At 39.7% G+C, this 19,777-nt stretch overlaps 1 protein-coding gene across 2 annotated transcripts in view; it reads right to left on the reverse strand.

Moving 5' to 3' along the window:
• KCNAB1 (potassium voltage-gated channel subfamily A regulatory beta subunit 1) overlaps positions 1-19,777 on the reverse strand; it is a 386,124-nt gene that overhangs the window by 83,160 nt on the left and 283,187 nt on the right. For both annotated transcript variants that reach the window (XM_038002671.2, XM_008008619.3), the window contains exon 3: positions 492-529. In XM_038002671.2, the coding sequence (XP_037858599.1) occupies positions 492-529 (38 nt within the window). The remainder of the gene's footprint in view (positions 1-491; positions 530-19,777) is intronic.

A 19,777-nucleotide genomic window follows, 5' to 3' on the forward strand; every position in this document is an offset into this window, starting at 1 on the left:
ATAGGATGGACTGAGGCTCAGAGAGGTTAGATTAAGTTGCTCAAGGCAGGTGACCAACTGTTCAGTTTTCCTAGGACTGAGAGGGTTTCTGCAACATGGGCTTTCAATACTATAATTGAGAAACTTCTGTGCAAACTGAGACAAGTTAGTCATCCTAGTTGCAGCTAAAAATAAACAAATAAATGAAGCAAAATCACATCACAGCAATACAATCTTTTCGTAAAGTGACTAATGTTTATTCCAAATTGTTTCATTCTCTAACTGTTCAACCTGCATGTATAGTGTACAGCTTCAAGGGCTATTAATAGTCTAAATGGAAAAAATACAACAGGCAAAATAAAATCAACAATAATCTCTGAGGCAATTTAACCATTTCCTGTGATTTAAACCTTATCCTTGTAGAATGTCAGAGTCCCAGGAAGAGGACTCCCGCTATACAGCTGTCTCTGCATTTTCTTTCATCAGCATAATACAGGCCAAAGGTAACTTACCTCATCTGAAATTTGACCTCCAAATGTCACCCATGTTCCTAGAAAAGAATAAATATTTGCATATTATTCATCATTGTTTTTCTAATATTGTGCATAATAAGGGAATTTCTTACCTTGGGACTACCTCAATAGGTTGTATGGGTAGTTCACAAAGGTACCTGGATGAGGGGCACATGTGGGCTGTGGTCTAGTTTGTCTTCTTCTCACTAAGGATTCCAGAAGGGGTCTGCATCCCTCTGGAGAAAGGGGTGCCGTTTCTTTACTGAAAGCTACCGTACACGCTATTGGCAGCCCTATCCTAGAAGATGCTTTCTCTTCTGCTATAGGACTATGGATGCTAGTGTACAAGACGCATTCTTGCTCTCACTGAGCTAAGAAGCCACATGTTCTGAAAGTGAAGATAAGACCTTGGGTTATGGTTATGGTTCTCCCCTTCTTCACCTCCAAATAGTGGCTGTATTTTATTCATTGTTACTTTTCAAAAGAAACCCTCTTAGAGGTCTTTCCAGTGCCCACTTACAAGACTCAGGAGGTGACACTTAACGTGCCTCTTCTGTCAAGACCTGCCATTCCAGAATGGAAATCTCCATTGGTTTGGGTGAGAGTGGAGAGAGCAGCAGAAGTAAGCTTTGGGAAGGCAAGGGAAGAAATGCACACTCGGTAGCCAAAGACGTTTGAAACTTTGTAAAGCAGAAGGGAAGCTGAAGTGGAGTGAGCACTTGCTATGCTGGTCTCCACTCACCTCATTTATTCATACCATCCTTTATGGATAGATCCTCCTAAAAGGAGAATTTATTCCCTTCCCTTCCCTTCATAAAGGAGGGAATGAATTCTTCTGATTCCTAATTACATGCCACGTAAAAGCATTGCACTCACGTGTGAGGAACAGTGAGATGATTGGCCCAGTTCCTGTCTCCCAGGAGCTCACGGTTTATAAGACCATTTGACAAATGCTATGACTGAGGCAAACACAAGGCAAAAAAAGGGAGTGCTCTATTTAGATTGGAGGGTGGTGGCATTGAAGGAAGACTTCCTAGAAGAGGTGACAGCTAGGTCGAGTCTCACAGGAGTTAACTGAACGAAGAAGAAATGGACAGACGTTCTAGGGAGAGGCAAGAGCATAGGCCAGGAAAGGATGTGGGAAACTCCAGAGAGTACTTATGAGCAGAGGTCTACACCATCAGGCCATGAGATGAAACATGGGAGCACAGGAAGGGATGGCAGGAGTGAGAGCAGTAGGGCCTGGGCACAAGTGATATTTGGGAGGGATACAAAGAAATGTGGTTGAAAATGCATATTTTGCATTTCATAATAACAGTCCTGGTTACCATTTATGGAACACTTTCCAAATGCCAGACAGTATACTAAGAAGCTTACCAGATCACTTTATCCTTATTTCCAGATGAGGAATCGAAAATTAACCAACTTGATAAGTGAAATACCCAGGATTCCCCAAACATGACTGGCTTCAAGAAGGGTATCCTTTTCAGCACACCACCCTGCCTTATTAGACCATTTCCAAATTAATTATGGCTCTTGGATTTCATACTTCATAGAAATACATTGATATAATTGTGCCTTTTCTCTTACTTCTCAGGGACTAAAATAAAAGTAGGGTATAGATTGTTTTACTTTTATACTCTATGTATCCAGAGGTTGCAGATGGGCAGCCACAGGGTGCCTTGTTTTGCTTGATTAGAATGGTGTTGATCCACTTGGTATTTTAATAAATTTTGAATAAGTTGCCAACATTTAAACAATTAGAAGATTTTTCTTGAAATGTTTTGATTTCCAGCTGCCTTTGACAGTGAAGGGTTGATGTCCTCACCAGGTAGACAGCCCCTAAATCAGAGGACTCTGCCCTCTCAGTTAAAGCCTCCACATCTTCCTATTGTATTCCCAGCACTGAAATCAGAGAGTAGTAGCTTTTTACCACCATGTGTTTACTGATATTTTTCTTACTGTAAAAAGAAGAGGAAAATGAACTTGTACATCTCCTAAAAAACAATTATTATAAGAAAAAAATAGGAGCATACCTTTTTTGGGGGGAGGGGTGGGGGGTGGATGGGAAGAGTATCCAACCAAAGAATGTTTGCAAAGAAAAATTACATCTTAAGGCACCATAAAAAAATATGTCAGCCTTGACTACTACACAGAAAAGATGGGTGTTGGAAAATTTAATGGACTGAAGAAATGGCAGCATTTGTTTTTGAACGAGAATAAGTGAGCTGCTGTGAAATATAGTTCTTTATTAAGTGAAAAAATTGCCTGGGCATCAAAACCTTTTTACAGACAGCACAGTTTATAAGAGTCTCTTTTGAATGCTGCAGAAATTATGTGTCTAACGAGCAACTTTGTAGCTTGGTAGGTTAAAAATAAGATTGAGAACTGTCAGGACAAGTTAATTTATGGGTGGCATTTTCTCTTGCGGCAAATGAGAACACAGATATAAAGAATAGCACACTGTTAACTATATTTATTTGTGGTGTGGTGAGAATTCTGAATGGGTCAAGGAATTTCAGAATTAGGAGCCCATGAAAGGCAAAACATCAGGAAATGGCTATGTTATGAAAAAGGTCTCAGACCATTTGGATGTAGAATGCATTGGCCAAAGTCACCAAGTGTTACTACAGATGGAGCTCTCAGGATGGGTGGAGTTAATGTCAGGCCTGTCAAGCAACAGCCCATAGGTGGCACTATTTTGTAGGGACACTATCCCTAAGTCCATTAATTTCCTCATTCATCAGAAATCCCTTTGGGCACAAAGCTAAAATGGGAGAAGTCATGGATTCAGTAACTAATACCACAAACTGGCTATTCTTCTATGTCTTTGAGCAAAATCAGGTCAACATTTGCTTAATGAATTTGCTGGCTTACTTGCACTGTGGTGCAGAAGAGATTTTTTAACTGTTAATGTAATCACAGGGGATAGCCCTATCTCTGCTTAGCAGTGGCAGACTCTACCACTTATCTGTATCTTTTGACAATTTTTCTATAGGTGCAGTCGCAAGTATTGCACAAATGTCTCATTTGTGAGCTTTTCTCAGTCCTGATAAAGTTAACTTTTTGGGAAGTTCATTTGTAAAGGAATAATTTCATCTACTTTCCTACGTTGCGATCAGTTTCCAGAAATGAAGATGATACCCTAAAATTTATTCTCTAAAACTATGCCATTGAAAACCAAATTCTAAAAATGTTCTCAGACTTCAAACTTTATGAAAATAAACTAACATTATTTAGCTTACCTTTCCTATTTTTTGATAGTACCTGTGTTGGGCTATGATTTGACATTATCAAACTGTAGTACAAAAATGATACTGAAGTCTATTTGAAGTCTAAGTAGAACAATGCTGAAAGCCAGGATTGTACATACATTTTGGAGGAGGTGATTCTAGATATAAGAATCATTTACAGTAATTCCATCCATGTCAGGAAGAGCCTACGTTTAGGAGTAGTTCAACTCCAAAATTAATCTGAGAAAACTACCAACTACCCGCCTGGCTTAAGTGTTTAAGGCTGTATTCTGTGCATCACAGTGAAAAATACAGGGCCCAAAACATGTTTTGGTACAGAAAAAAAGATGTGAGGTTTCTGATTCGAAGTCAAAGCAGTAATGAATTATGAAATAAAAATATAGCAATAATTAAATGTTTCCTTTTTCAATTAGTTTTAAAAATTTAATATAAAATAGCATATGAATATCATATAAATTTACATTGTTACATACCTATACCATAACTTAATAAGAATAAAGTGTTTGCTTCCATTTCTAGGAGTTTGTCTTTTTTTTTTTTTTTTTTTTTTTTTTGAGACGGAGTCTTGCTCTGTCGCCCAGGCTGGAGTGCAGTGGCCAGATCTCAGCTCACTGCAAGCTCCACCTCCCAGGTTTATGCTATTCTCCTGCCTCAGCCTCCCGAGTAGCTGGGACTACAGGCGCCCGCCACCTTGCCCGGCTAGCTTTTTGTATTTTTTAGTAGAGACGGGGTTTCACCGTGTTAGCCAGGATGGTCTCGATCTCCTGACCTCGTGATCCACCCGTCTTGGCCTCCCAAAGTGCTGGGATTACAGGCTTGAGCCACCGCGCCCGGCCGGAGTTTGTCATTCTTACATTCAGGTTATTTTGTTCATGATGACTACCTCCTTGGCTCTTTTGACACTTGCTACTCATTTGTTTTCTAGCTATTTGTTTATAGAGTTTGTATCTTTTACTAGAGAGTAAGCTCTCTGAGGGCTACAGTTTTATTTCATTCTTCTTTGCATCTCCACAGCCCTAGAATAGAAGTGGGTTCTTCGTACACGGTCAGTAAATGTTGGTTAAATTGAATTACATTGCCTTTTTGACTGCTATTAATCTTTAAAATTTTGGGATAATTTCCTACCAAACAAACATCTTTATTATGACTTATACAAAAATGAATAATGCTCATCAATAATCTTTAGTTCTTCTAGTCTCTAGATGATTTAAAAGTTTCTCCCTATCCCTGGGTACCCACCCAGCTATGCCCCTCTGTGGAAAAAGGCCAAGGGAAACTCTTTCTCCTTGGCTGAAATGCCTCCAGCAAGGGAATGGGTAGGTGGTCCAGTGCAGGTGGGGTCTACCGACTGCCCCTGAGGAGGAGTTGCCTCTCACAGACAGGACACATCCCCATCCAGCCTTCTAGACAGAAGAACTCTGTTTCTATGATTTTATTTTCTACTATGCTCCACTCCAGAAGAACTAAGGTGACTTGTTAGTTAATATGATTCTCAAAAACCCTCTGTGACAGTTTTCTTAACCATATATCTGCCTCTAATGAGCACATGCTTTCCTGAGACCTAGGATGGCATACAATTATTTCACTGTGTAATCTCAAATTAGCGGGATGTTATTTACAAGATGATTTTACTAAACTGACAATTGTTATTTCTAACCTTTTAAAAGAAGGGGGAGTATAAAGATAACTCTTTGAACTATTTTGTGTCTTCTGATTAAACCCCTTTTATGCACCAAGGAATATTTGCTTTGAAAACCTCTGTTAGGTCCCTTGGAGTACATCTACCATAGCATAGAAAAATGATGGAGGAGGCCGGGTGTGGTGGCTCCTGCCTGTAATCCCAGCACTTTGGGAGGCCGAGGCGGGCGGATCACGAGGTCAGGAGATCAAGACCATCCTGGCGAACACGGTGAAACCCCGTCTCTACTGAAAATACAAAAAAATTAGCCGGGCGTGGTGGCGGGCGCCTGTAGTCCCAGCTTCTAGGGAGGCTGAGGCAGGAAAATGGCGTGAACCCGGGAGGCGGCGGAGCTTGCAGTGAGCGGAGATTGCGCCACTGCACTCCAGCCTGGGCGACAGAGCGAGACTCCGTCTCAAAAAAACAAAAAACAAACAAACAAAAAAACAAACACAAAAAAGAAAAATGATGGACGAAAGGTAGAAAGAAGAAAACTGCCCACCCACACACATCTATCTTGGTTACATCATTATCTTTTGGTGATTATCAGGCTAATTGCTTCCTGCATATTCATTCAAAAAACATGTTTATCATTTAAATGACTGCCTTGTTTTGAGTATAAAGGATATTTAGACATTTAGATGAGATCATTTTGATATCTTACCTCACCGTAGTGCAATTATCAAAACCAAGGAATTAACATGGGTACAGTACTAACACAACAGACCTTTTTGGAATTTCATTGTCTTTTTTTCTCTTCCAGGATCTTCTGCAGCATCCAACATTGCATTTAATTGTATTTTTTCTTAACTGACTCCAATCTGTGACAGTTCCTCTGTCTGTCTTTCATGGTGTAGACACTTTTAAGAGTACTAATCAAGTATTTTGCAGAATGTCCCTTAATTTGGGTCTAAATCATCTTAAGATTATAAAGTTGGTGATTTCCTTTTCTATATTGCAGGTTGGTCAGCCTATGGTTTGAATATATTATTATAGCTATCAAGAAGATAATATATGAATGCAATTGTAATATTAATATTAATTATGCCACAGTTAACATTTCCTCACTCTTTCATTCAACAAGTATTTATTGAGTCTACCATGTGCCAGGTATTGTACTTAGTTTATCAGGATGCAACAGTGAGCAAAACTGGTAATTATTTCTCCCATCATGAAACAGATATATGGTAAAGAAAAAGGAATAACAAAAATAAGTTAAATATATAGTATTTATAAATGTTAATTTTACAAATAAAATGTAAAATAAAATACATAGTGTTTACTGATGAATGTTAGAGAATCAGTTTTATAAAGCAGGGATAGAGCATAAGAAATGTCTAGGGATCAGTATGGAAATTTTAGATAGGGTGGCCAGATAAGATTCACTAAGAAAGGAGCTTTCAAGAAAAGACCTAAAGAAAGTGAAGGGGTTCACCAGGCGCTTATCTGGAGGGAGAGTGTTCCAGTTGCGGGGAGCAGTGAGGTAGGGGCTTGCTCAGCATGAGCAAAGACAAGGAGGAAGCCAGTGTGGCAGAGAAGAGAAGGCGAGGTTCATGGGGACCAGATCATGTCATGTCAATCATAGGAAGGACCTAGGAAAGGCTAATGAAGAAGTTTGAATACAGAAGTGACATAATCTGACTTTCTTTTAAAAGGAACACTCTGCTATTGTGCTAAGGATAGACTGCAGAGGCGAGGCTGAAACGTGGGGGACCAGTTAGGAGGCTGTTCCCATAATCCAGGGGAGACATGACAGTGGTTTGGTCCAAGGTGGTGGTAGTGAGGATGATGAGGAGTGGTTGAATTTTGGATAAATTTTGAAGGGGAGGCAATAGTATTTACTGATGTAAAAGGATGTAGGGTGTGAGAGAAGGTGAAACCTCTAGGAGAACACCAAGGTCAAGGCGTGGGAGAATGGAGAGCCAATTCAACACATTTCAATATGGATTTAATAATTTTAAGTTGGTAAACAGAGCGTATGTGAACTTCAGCTTAATATAGTCAAGACTGACCAAATGTAGTCATAATTGAGAGATATTTCATCTGTTTTGAGGTGTTAATCTGTTACATCGCTAAATAATTTAAGATAAGAGATTCAAACCCTAGGTCACATTGACATTAAGCAATACACCAGGCAAAGTTAACATGTTCAATATCTCAGTTGTATAGAGTAACCCCCAAAAAGGAGTGGAACTGGAGGTGGGAACATTCCTCTAAATTGTATATCCAGCAAGAAATAGGTGTAAGTCCAAAACTAGAGTTGATGCGGAGGAGGGAGTCCTAAGCTTTTGGCCACCACCTGAGATCCTTAAGCTCCAGGTTATTACCCGGGTGAGCACTTTCTCCTCTGAGCTATGGTCTGAGCCTTCCACTGAAAATGTGAACTTCCCCATGCCTTTTTGTCCAAATTCTACTTACTCTTCAGGACCCAGAACTCCAGCTTCAGAGTCCAGTGCTGCTAAGCTGTAGCTTCTTAGCACTTCCCCTGGTGAGTTAAAGTATGTCTTGCTACATCACTAGAATTTTTTAGGTTCTGTTGCATTAACTCTGTGGCTCTGAGAAACCTCCAACGTCTTGATTTCTTGTTTCCTTATGCACAAAATTAGGAACCTTGAGCTTCCTTCATCTCTATTATTTCATGAGTCTATGGTTTTTCTTCGAAAGGATAGGAAGTCATTCCATTTACTCTTCTCCTACCACTTTGAACTAACTGCTGTTACCATATTGACCACATTATATTGTAACTACATAGTTTATTTTTGCCTATGACTTCCTCATTAGACTGCAACTGTCCTGGGATCAGGGACTGAGTTTAAGTTTAATTAAAATTTTAAATTTTAGCCATTGCCCTGGAGCCAGGCACAGGGTAGGTGGGTAATAATTGTTTGTTCAATCAGTAAGCATTCTCACCCTTACTAAGAAAATTTGTGGAACATTGGTCGTTTTCTTCACTACCTTGAACAAGAGGTTTTTAACCACAACTGTGCATTTGAATATCCTGGGGAGATTTAAATGGTACTGCTGACCTGATTCCTCACCAGACCCCAATTAAATCAGAATCTCTGGCAATGGAATCCTGGCATCAGTATTTTTAAAAGATCCTCAGATAATTCTAATCGCAGTCAGGGTTGAGAAGCACAGTTTAGATTCTTCTCATACTAGTAGCATCTCATCCTTTTCCTTTGTGTTTTGTTTTTGTTTCAGAGAAGAGTCTTGCTCTGTCACCCAGGCCAGAGTGCAGTGGTACAATCTCGACTCACTGCAACCTCCGCCTCCCAGGTTCAAGCAATTCTCCTGCTTTAGCCTCCTGAGTAGCTGGGATTACAGGTACATGCCACCATGCCCAGCCAATTTTTGTATTTTTAGTAGAGACGAGGTTTCACCATATTGGCCATATTGGTCTTGAACTACTGACCTTGTGATCTGCCCACCTCAGCCTCCCAAAGTGCTGGTATTACAGACGTGAACCACTGCACCCAGTCCATCCTTTTCTTTACACCCTGACTTGCCTTTCTTCTTCTTTTACTCAAGTTGTGCCATCTCCATTTTCCAGAGGTTAAATGACATGCCCAAAGTTTAAATAACTAATAAGTGGTGGAGTAAAAGTTGGGATTTAAATCCAGCAGACATGCTCCTGCGCCCTGGCAATCACGAGACGGTGTAGAGAGGGCGCTGTTATTTCAATAAGAGAGGTAAGTTACATAGTTACCTTAACCTTCTTTACTTCATGCAGAATCAAAACAAAACAAACAGAACCAAATTCTTAGAAATCTGGCCTGAGGGGAAGGCCCATGATGGTGCTGAGAGGTAAAGACAGGTGATGGAGGTGAAGAATTGGCTTCCTGCCCTTGGCACTCTCTACTAATTGAAGGGCATGGAATGAAGATACCCTCTTGCTGGTGAGGCTTAGAGTGAAGGACTAAGTAAGTAGGGGGACATCAGGAGGCTTGGGCTGGAATTCTGACTCCACCACTCTCTAGCAAGATGGGATGGTAATGGTAATAATCACAACTAGTTCACAGGATTTTTAGGAGAATGCAGTGAAATTAATTTCCTAAGTGCTTACCAGCCTCCATCATAGCTTCAGCATTAATTCCCAATCTCAGATCAACAGGTCTTACTCTTCAGGGTGTGTTCAAATCCCCCAGAACCCCCACACAGATTCTTATTCTGCAGATATGAGCTGCAACTGGGGCATCTGTATGTTTATCAAGCATCCCATATGATTTGGAGGCAAAACAATGCTCTGAGCAACCCTACTGTGGCCACTAAGATAAACTGCATGAAGACCTGTGTCTGGGTGCCTGGACGTGTTCTTTTTCAAATGACGCAGACAAAGCATTCTTCCTTGTTCTGGCTTGCATCTGTCAGTATTTCACACAGAGCCTGGCCCTTATTTTTGGATCCAAGCTGCAGCCTGGTCTTTCATTTTTGGCTTCTAGCATGTTGCTAATGAGCATCTGGCCAGAGTTGACAAATGTGATAGCAACTTAGCCTTTTCTTTTTTACTTTCATTACCTTTTCTTGCAAGAACCACCCAGGTCCTCAAGGTGGTGGGGGTGGGATGCTTTCACACCTGCCCTTTACAGAAGAGCTTGAAATAGCAATAAAAGTAGGTAAGGAAATGGTAAAGGCCAGGAGAGGTAAAGGTGGGCCTCCTCATGCAGGTGAAGTGTAAGCAGCATCTCCATTTACAAGTAAAAAATAATGTGTGTGTGTGTGTGTGTGTGTGTGTGTAAGGACTAAATATTACTTAGAACCCTTTCCACTATTTAAAGTTGCTGTGTCAGCACTTAATAAAATAGGAATCTACGGCCAAATGAGAAAGACATCCTCAGCCTCCACGATGTAGATCCGTCATGCTTTTCTATCTCCTTCGGTGCTAGGTTCTTTACATACATCAGCTCTAATCCCTATCACAACTGCAGGGTCCGAATGATTCCATCTATTTTCCTCACCTGAGGAAATAAGGAAGTGACAGTGAGTGATAAGAAGTGACTTGCCACAGCTGCTTAGCGGGTGCTCCACAGCCCCATGCTGATTCCTGGTGATGATGCTCCTTTACCTCCCCGCAGCTCCTGTGCTCTGCTCCAGCCAAATGGTATGGCCCGGCGTTTGCTCTAAATGCTTGTAACAGCATCCTGCTTTACAATCTGCCCATGTTCTTCCCTCTGCTGAATGCCTTCCCCACTAACCTTCCTTCCCTATGGTAAGCTTTGTGTTCCCATTGTTTAGCGGAACAACACACACTGGGGCCTGCTGAGGGGTTGGCGGTGAGAGGGAGAGTATCAGGATAAATAGCTAATGCATGTGGTGCTTAATACCTAAGTGATGGCTTGATAGATGCAGCAAACCACCATGGCACACGTTTACATATGTAACAAACCTGCACATCCTGCACATGTATCCCGGAACTAAAAATGAATTTTTTTTTAAAAAGCTTTGCACCTATCTCTGCCCCAAAACTGGCTGTCTAGATGAAGAACTCTGTATGTTTGCCTTCACTGCCCTGGACCACCTCCCTGCTCTCAGATTCTCTCAGTCCCACCTAAGATCAGAATTTATCTCAGGTTTTTTGCCATCTGAAGAGCATTGCCTCCAACCTCATGCACAGAACCATCCTCGACTTTTAGCCCTAAAACCCTTTTAAGAACTCTGGATCAGGGCAGAGAGCTGGGCAACAATGACACGTGATCACGGTTGAAGGGATCCTCAGGCAGGCTGTCTGCAGCTGGGAGGGCAGAGGGAGAGGGGAGTCCAGTCTTTCATTAGGAAAGGCTGGGGGGGGGGCGGTGGGGGACTGGCTGGCTGAGCCTCCCAGAAAAATCTGTGAGAATTGGAGGCTGACCTTCCAATGCCTGTGCATAGCTTGAGGTTTTGAGGGTTAAACGTCCGGGATTGATTAAAGTTCCTCATGATGCTTATAGAGATGTACAGATATTTGATATTTCTTTCTTTCTTAGATTTAAGATTTATGTATTTCAGTGCCAAGGGATACTGCTAGCTCCATTTTGTTTTAAGATTTGTTTCAGGGCAAATCTGTATAGAACCATTTTGTTCTGTTTCTCCATTAATCTGATCAGTACAGTTTAAAGACAAGGAAATGACATTGGAAATAGGATGAACGGTGGGGATGTGAAGTTTAGAAGAGGCAGTTCTGTGTAATAAAGCAGACTGCAAGGATTGACATTGCTCTCTAGAGGCTGTGTGGGCAAAACAGGAATGAAATTTCGGTGCACTAAATCTAACCCTAGAAACAATGACCTACTCTCCATACTTGGATGTTAGAATTTATGATATGTAGTAACTTAAATTAATGACTTAATCTCCTTAAATTTCCTGATGTATGTATGACACCCCCAAACTGATTAAGTTAGCACCTTGAGTCTCATAGGAAAATTTAAAATAAAATAAAGCCAAAAAGTCCTTAGATAAATTTTTTCTTCTCTAAATATTTTAGTTTTTTGACCCACATTATTGAAATAAATATTATTACTTTTATAATCAGAAGCAAAATTTATTTTAAAAATATTCTTGTTACTAGAAAATCTGTTGATGAACAAGAGTTTCCACAAATCATAGCTCTTTCTACGTTTTGGAGATGAAAAAGAGGCACTGTTCACATTTTCTTAATATTTTGTCCTAAATGTCTTGGTCAAAATTCCTCATATTTTCTCCTGCTGACATTTTAAATGTTTAAAATTATTTCTCACAATCAAGTTTCCAGGGCTGTTAAAACCAATAGGCATTACTATGCCTTAGTCATTTTGTTTTTTGAAGAACTCCTGTAGTAAATGTATTGAATAGTTAATGTAGATAAAATAATACAGTCTTAGAATAAAATTAGACACCTTCCATGTGACACTAGGATTAAATGGCAATTTCTGATTTTTAAAGCAAATTTAAATATTTTCAATATCTTCTTCTAAAATAGGAACTATTATTAAGATTGAAAATTTTTTTCCGGTGAAATATTTGTGCAGTGTCTAGAATATAGTATATGTTTAAATATATATTTTTATTTCTTTTTTATTTATCTTTTGGTTTTCCACAGTAAGTTACTATGAATAAGAAGTCTCTGGAAAAGCACTACTGTCAAGAAGTTTGAAAGTCAATGTGACCTCCTTTATACTTTCTTTTATCTGTGAAAAGCTAATGTCAAATCTTTATCTTTGTGCAGGGATATATTTTTTGATGGTTCAGTGAATTGTTCTCCCCCAAACAGTAATAATTTTGAGTAACTCTGGTTCTATCTGTACATAAAAAACACAGTGTGTGCTGATAGACCTGTCAGAATCTGCTGGGAAATACATTTTAATTGCATAGCAAGGCAAAGAAACTCTCTTAGTGAAAACAAGACAATACGTTGTAAAAAAGAATGAAAAATATATGGCAGCAGTCCTTTCAAATTCTTCCTCTTGAGGTATGTGTGAACTTCATGACATTTCGAGTATTAAATATCATTAATAAAAACTCAAGAGGAATATAAAATGATTCATGTGCTTTTGAATAAGTTTTTAAAATACAGAAAAATTAAAACTGAGGGAATATATAAGGGATAATTTAGCAAAAACCCAAAGATTTAAAAAGTTCCCAACCATATTACACTCAAATTTACCCAGTTTTCATGTTTCTCTGTAGATTTACAGATTTACATATAGGATTAGCTTATTTTACCTGTACCTGATAGATACCAACTGATTTCAGCTTAAAAAAAAACTATAATGTCCTTTTCCTAAAGAAAATTTATAGCTGTACCAAGTGGACAGGATATTTTTGCATCACCCATAGGACTATGCATAGATTCTCTTTTTATGCACTGACTCTTAGTCTATTTCTAAGTCTATTTCTTCCCTTTGCAGTAATTATATGCAGAAATTTAACATGTCAAAGAAGAAAATGGAGCAATAGTAAATCATAAAACTATGTTGGTACATCTTCAATCTTGGGAGATTGCACTTAGTCCAAATTCTACAGAGTCATTCTCCTTTGAAATGATAGACTATAAATTAATTATGGTTCAGGAAAAGCAAAGAATAGCTCCTAGCAGCCTGGCCTGAAGACAAGTTTCCGTTGCAAGAATGCTGGTATTTCCAGCCAGGCTTTGGCATGGAGGTGATGATGTTATAACCATAGTTCCGATTGTACAGGAATGAAGTGACTCTCCTAACAAGCTGCATGAAAAGTTATCCAGAAATTTAGGTAACTAGAGACATCAAAGAATATAAATGTTATATTTGTATCTCAACAGTATTTTGGATTATTCTCAAATATACAAGGCGGGCCTTCTTGAGACATTTACAAGATTACCAACATCTCGGGATGAACTCTGTGTCCCCAGAGACTATATAAAACCTGGCATAGAGGAGGTGCTTAAGCAATGTTATATGAATGATAGAATTCAAGAACAGCAGAGGAGAAGTGATGAGCAGAGAAGTAATGTCCAGTGAATTCGTGTATTGCCTGCAGCTGCTTTTTTCTTAATTAATTCATTGCTTGGAAATAAGTTAATCTAAATGAATCCATTCCTGGCCTTTATGTAAATTAGTGGTCTGGGTACTCACCAGCCACCACACCTGAATACACAATGGGAGAGCATTTTGGAGGGTGGCTGGGAGGTCAGCATTGATCCAGGGAGTTATGACAGTAGAATAAAGCTTGCATTTGCCATCTTAAAGCACTGATGGCATCCATTTCTCCTCCTGCTGGCACCAGGGTCCCTGGCTGTGGGAAACGAGGGAAATGTTCCCAGAGGGCTCCTGGAGAGCAAAGATTTCGTCTGGTGATGCTCCATTTTTCATTATTTTATGATTGGCCCAAATTTCAGGACTGCTTAAGATAAGAGAGTAGAACTTTCTGTTAACTCAGAAAGAGTATACATCTCTGGTAAAGACCATGCCATCAAAAGGCCTGTGTGTACACTGCGTGATAGTGTCAAAGTCAGATGGAGATTTTAGGGTCCACTCAGCAAGGACAGGGCTTCTGTCTGTCTTGTTCATCACTGTCTCTCCAACATCAAAATAGAGTCTGGCTTTGCAGGTTAACTATCTCCCAGACTAGGTAACACGTTCTGAAATTATTTATTTTATTTTCCAACAATTCTGAAAGGTAAGTTTTTCATCCTCCTTCCAATATGCCTGAGATTGATTATGCCCATGGATAATTAGTTCATTTTGAGACCTGTTCATCTCTAAAATGGATAATGATACCTACTCACAGTATTGTGAGAACCAAAAAATAAAAATAAAAACCACAATGATGCAAATTAATACTTTTTTTTTTTTTTAGAATTTACATTGTTCCAAGCACAGTGCTATACCCTTTATAGACATTTTCTTGTTTAAAATCCACAACCAATCTGTGATTTGAGTTTATTTGCTGGTAAGTGACTGAGCCAGGATGAGTCCAAGCAGTCTGATGACCTATCTTTTCCTTTTTTTTCTTTTTTTTTTTTTTTGAGACGGAGTCTTGCCCTGTCACCCAGGCTGGAGTGCAATGGTGCAACCTCGGCTCACTGCAACCTCCGCCTCCTGGGTTCAAGCAATTCTCCTGCCTCAGCCTCCTCAGTAGCTGGAACTACAGGCAGGTGTCACCACGCCCAGCTAATTTTTGCACCTCTAGTAGAGACGGGGTTTCACCACATTGGTCAGGCTGGTCTTGAATTCCTGACCTCACGATCCGCCCACCTCGGCCTCCCAAAGTGCTTGGATTACAGGTGTGAGCCACTGCGCCCGGCCAGCCAAAACTGTCAATGATTTCAATAGTATATGTCAGTGTCTAGAATAGTACTAGACAATAGTACTAGACAAATAGTACTAGTACAAGCCTACAACAGGTGCTCACTAAATGCTACTTTCCTTATTATCTCCAAAGAGATAATATATGAAGTAGCAGAAGTTCCACAAGAACATAAATGACTTTTTCAGAACCCACAGTGAAAGCCAAAGTCAACATTGGAATGTATCAGTTCTAACCACATACCCATCTTAACAAAGCTTAGAAAAATGTATTATTTATTATGGATTATTTTTAAGTGACACATGGAGAATGATGAATAGACTAAAACATTCAAACATTATTCAAAATTCTGAATTTTAATTGGGGATGAAATTGAAAAACAAATACCTCACCTGCTCCTTGCTTCTTGCATTGGTCACCAAAAGTGACCATCTGCCCTGCTCTCTGGCTGTGCTTGCTGCATGCTGCCTGGGAAGTAAAATGTTCCCAGGTACTCAAAGCCTCCAGTGGACTCAGTCATTGGATGAGCAAGTAACTTAGGTGGGGAGCCAGGCCACCTTTCAACTGCACAGGAAGCCAGAATTTGGAGCTCCTTATCCAGGCCAGTGATCTTCAACTGTGGCCCAATTAGGAGGACCACCTGGGAAGCTGATGTATTGCTCCAAAGCAATAGATTCTGGTTTGATTGGTCTGAGGAAAGGTCCAGGCACAGGTATTTTTTAAAAGCTCCACATGTGACTGTAATGGCAGCCAGAGATGACAACTTGTCTAAGTAGTGGGTTGGGATGTTGTAGGAAAGAACTCTATGAGGTCCCAATACAGTGAGAAGCCCTGGAGTGACAGGAAGAGAGACAATAAATATTGGTCCTAGAGGATGAAGAACAATTTGGACGGTTGAAGGTGGCCTTGACCCCAAAATGGAGATTGTAATACCTTGCAGAGTCTTTTGCCCTGATCAAATAAAGAATTACAGACTATTCCTTCAAGATTCTCTTTGATGTTTTGCCCTTCATTTTATTAGTACTATTAACCTTCTGCAAAAATCCCAGTGGCAGTAAATGACTGTAGCAAAAGAAACTTAGCAGAACTTTTTAAAATGTGAAATAAAACAATAATATCAGCAGTCTCATTTTCTGGGACAAGATTACAAGGGCCACCAATTCTGCTACAGTAAGGTGCAAGTGGGATGCATCACTTTGATGGGGTCAGGGTGGAATTTCTCCCACTGGTGTCATGCAGAATGACTAATTTATTATGGAGATCTAAAAGCTTGACTGAATGCTACTCTGAGATGGGCTACTAGATCATTATATTGCTCCTTCATATTTTATTAACTGCAGATGACTCTTGATTTTCCACTGACATGTTATGCCTGTGGCACCTAGATTCAAATAGAAATAGAAAGTGCATTCCAAAGATAAACAAAAATACAATTAGATGTATTTTTATACATCTAATTCAACATAGATTGAATACATACAGTCTATGTCACAGTTCCCTTCTCTTAGCAGAGGTAATTGAAAATCCAGTTTTCATGTGGTTCCAGTGGGTCAATTGGAAGAGAAACACAGCAGCCACTAATCCCCCTGAATAAAAGGCCAATCCTTCTTAAATTTACACTGGTTATAGAAATTACATGCGTTTAGGACACTGTGGATATCACAAACTTTCAAGAATAAACTTCAATTTAAAAAAATGTATGCAAGACAGACATTTATGTGAAACCCAAAACTATAAAAACCCTAGAAGAAATCTAGGCAATACCATTCACGACATGGCACAGGCAAAGATTTCATGACAAAAACGTCAAAAGCCATTGCAACAAAAACAAAAATTGACAAATGGAAATAAACTAGAGAGCTGCACAGCAAAAGAAACTATCATAAGAGTGAACAGACAACCTACAGAATGGGAGAAAATTTTTGCAATCTATCCATTTGACAAAGGTCTAATATCCAGAGTCTACAAGCAACTTAAACAAATTTACAAGAAGAAACAATAAACAACCCCATTAAAAAGTGGGCAAAGGACATGAACAGATATTTCTCAAAAGAAGACATTTATGCAGCCTACAAACATATGACAAAAAGCTCAACATCACTGATGATTAGAAAAATGCAAATCAAAGCACAATGAGATATCATTTCATGCCAGTTAGAATGGCCATTATTAAAAAGTCAAGAAACAACAGATGCTGGTGAGGCTGTAGAGAAATCAGAACACTTTTACACTGTTGGTGGGAATGTAAATTAGTTCAACCATTGAGGAAGACAGTGTGGTGATTCCTTAAAGACCTAGATCCAGAAATACCATTTGACCCAGGAATCCCACTACTGGGTATATGCCCAAAGGAATATAAATTATTCCATTATAGACATACGTGCACATATATGTTCATTGCAGCACTATTCACAATAGCAAAGACATAGAGTCAACCCAAATGCCCACCAATGATAGGCTGGATAAAGAAAATCTGGTACATATATACTATGGAATACTATGCAGCCATAAAAAGGAAGGAGATGTCCTTTGCAGGCACATGGATGGAGCTGGAAGCCATCATCCTCAGCAAACTAATGCAAGAACAGAAAACCAAACACCACGTGTTCTCACTCATAAGTAGGTGTTGAACAATGAGAATACATGGATACAGGGAGGGTAACAACACACACTGGGGCCTGTTGGGGGTGGGCAGGGGTAGGGAGAGCATCAGGAAAAATAGCTAATGCATACTGGGCTTAATACTTAGATGATGAGTTGATAGGTGCAGCAAACCACCAGGACATGCATGTACCTATGTAGCAAACTTGCACATCCTGCACATGTACCCTGGAACTAAAATAAAATAAAAAGACATTGACTATTAGATGGAGCAGAAGAAAATGTTGATGGGGTGGAAATTCTACAAGATAGCAAAGTTGCCATGAAAAATAGAACTGAACATGCACACAACAGAACTTGGATGAAGGTATGCCTTATTTAATTCCAAATATATTTATATATGTAAGAGCTGGTCATTAATCTCCACGTGCTAGAATCTCACTCTTGCAGATTTTGTACATTCTCCCTACATACTCTGACTTCAAACTCTTTCCCTTCTCTTCTATCTGATGTCTGTCTTCAATTCCTTCCTTATCCAGGAGGGTCAGGGTGGCTAGATGATGTGGTTCACCATTTAGAAGGTTCTCTTGCTTTATTCTCAAGTCCATTGATTCACTGTCCTTTCACTGCACCTGCCTGACAAAAACCCACATCCTTCTAAATCTGACTGTCTGGCTGCTCATCACCTATAACCGAGGTGCTGAGCTGTGCTGGAGAAAATAGCAAACTATAGAGATTGACACAGTGTAAATTACTTGTCTCTAGACCCTCATAGACCCCCAACAGTCCTCTGTTTTCTAATCAGTTTTCTCCAAAGTGTGCATTTCAAACCTGCTCCACTTTTCTCAACCTCAGGTCCTACCTCCTTTTCCTTTAACCTCAGCAGGTAACAGTGCCTCCTGCTTCACAAAGAAAATAAAAGAAGACAAATTATAACCCCCTGCTATCTGTCCCATAGCAGACACAATTGGTGCCCTGCCCATTTTCCCTGGGGCTTCCAGGTGCTTGATAACTCTCTCTGGTATGGAAACACCCCATCTCCCTCACTCTCAGGTAGGTGTGCATTCCACACTGGCTCCAGAGTCCCAGGGGAATTCCAGTTTCAGTTACCCACACTAGCACCGACTTGATTATATGCCCTTTATGACCTTCCCTTTCCAAACTCACATTTCAAAAAATCATCAAACCACCTGCCTTCAAATCCTTGTTTCAGAGCCTGCTTCAAAGAGAACATAAATTAGAACAGTACCATCTTCTCCTCCTTTCTTCCTGCCACTGTGGAAGGCTGTCCTTTCTATTCAATGCTTATTTTTCCACTTATCCTATGGATCCCATCTACTTCCTCTTTCTCAGGGACTCCACTCCACCAGTGATCACCTCTCATTACGATGTCTTTTCTTTGCCTTGAATTCTACTTTATTTCATATTAATTTTACATCCCAACTTTGATTTCCTTTTCTTCTTTGATTTGTCTATTTGCCCATTTATTTATTTTCTATTTATCTTTGACCTTTTCCTTACAGAAAATATCTAGGAACTAGCATTTTTTTCCCCACCCAATCTCAGAAACTTTGTAGTTTACTATGTTGACACCTATATTAGAGATCTTTTCCGGATATGTTATTTTAGGCTTTTAAAGGTATTTCCCTTTGTATTTTCTCTACCTGCTTTTGCCAATTTGGTCAAGCCTCATTTACCTTACTGCCCTGATAGACCTTCTGTATGGGCTGTCTGTATAGGCTCACAGTATGATGAGCTTGGCTTACAGCGCATGGGCAATTGATGTATTGCTACATTTAATCTTCTGTAAAAGTGAGAATACTCAAGTCATTGAGCCTGTCTCCCTGCCTCTATTCTCAACCCTCACCACCTTGCCATCTGCACTGTGACCAGGATGAGCTGACTGAAATGTATCTGGCCAAGTGACTCCTGGAGTTAAATGTTTTCATGACTCCCAGTCACACAATAGATAAACACCAAGCTTTGTGACATGGTTTCAGTGCTTTTCTTAATCT

Source organism: Chlorocebus sabaeus, chromosome 15, assembly GCF_047675955.1.
Source record: "Chlorocebus sabaeus isolate Y175 chromosome 15, mChlSab1.0.hap1, whole genome shotgun sequence".
Taxonomy (NCBI): Eukaryota; Metazoa; Chordata; class Mammalia; order Primates; family Cercopithecidae; genus Chlorocebus; species Chlorocebus sabaeus.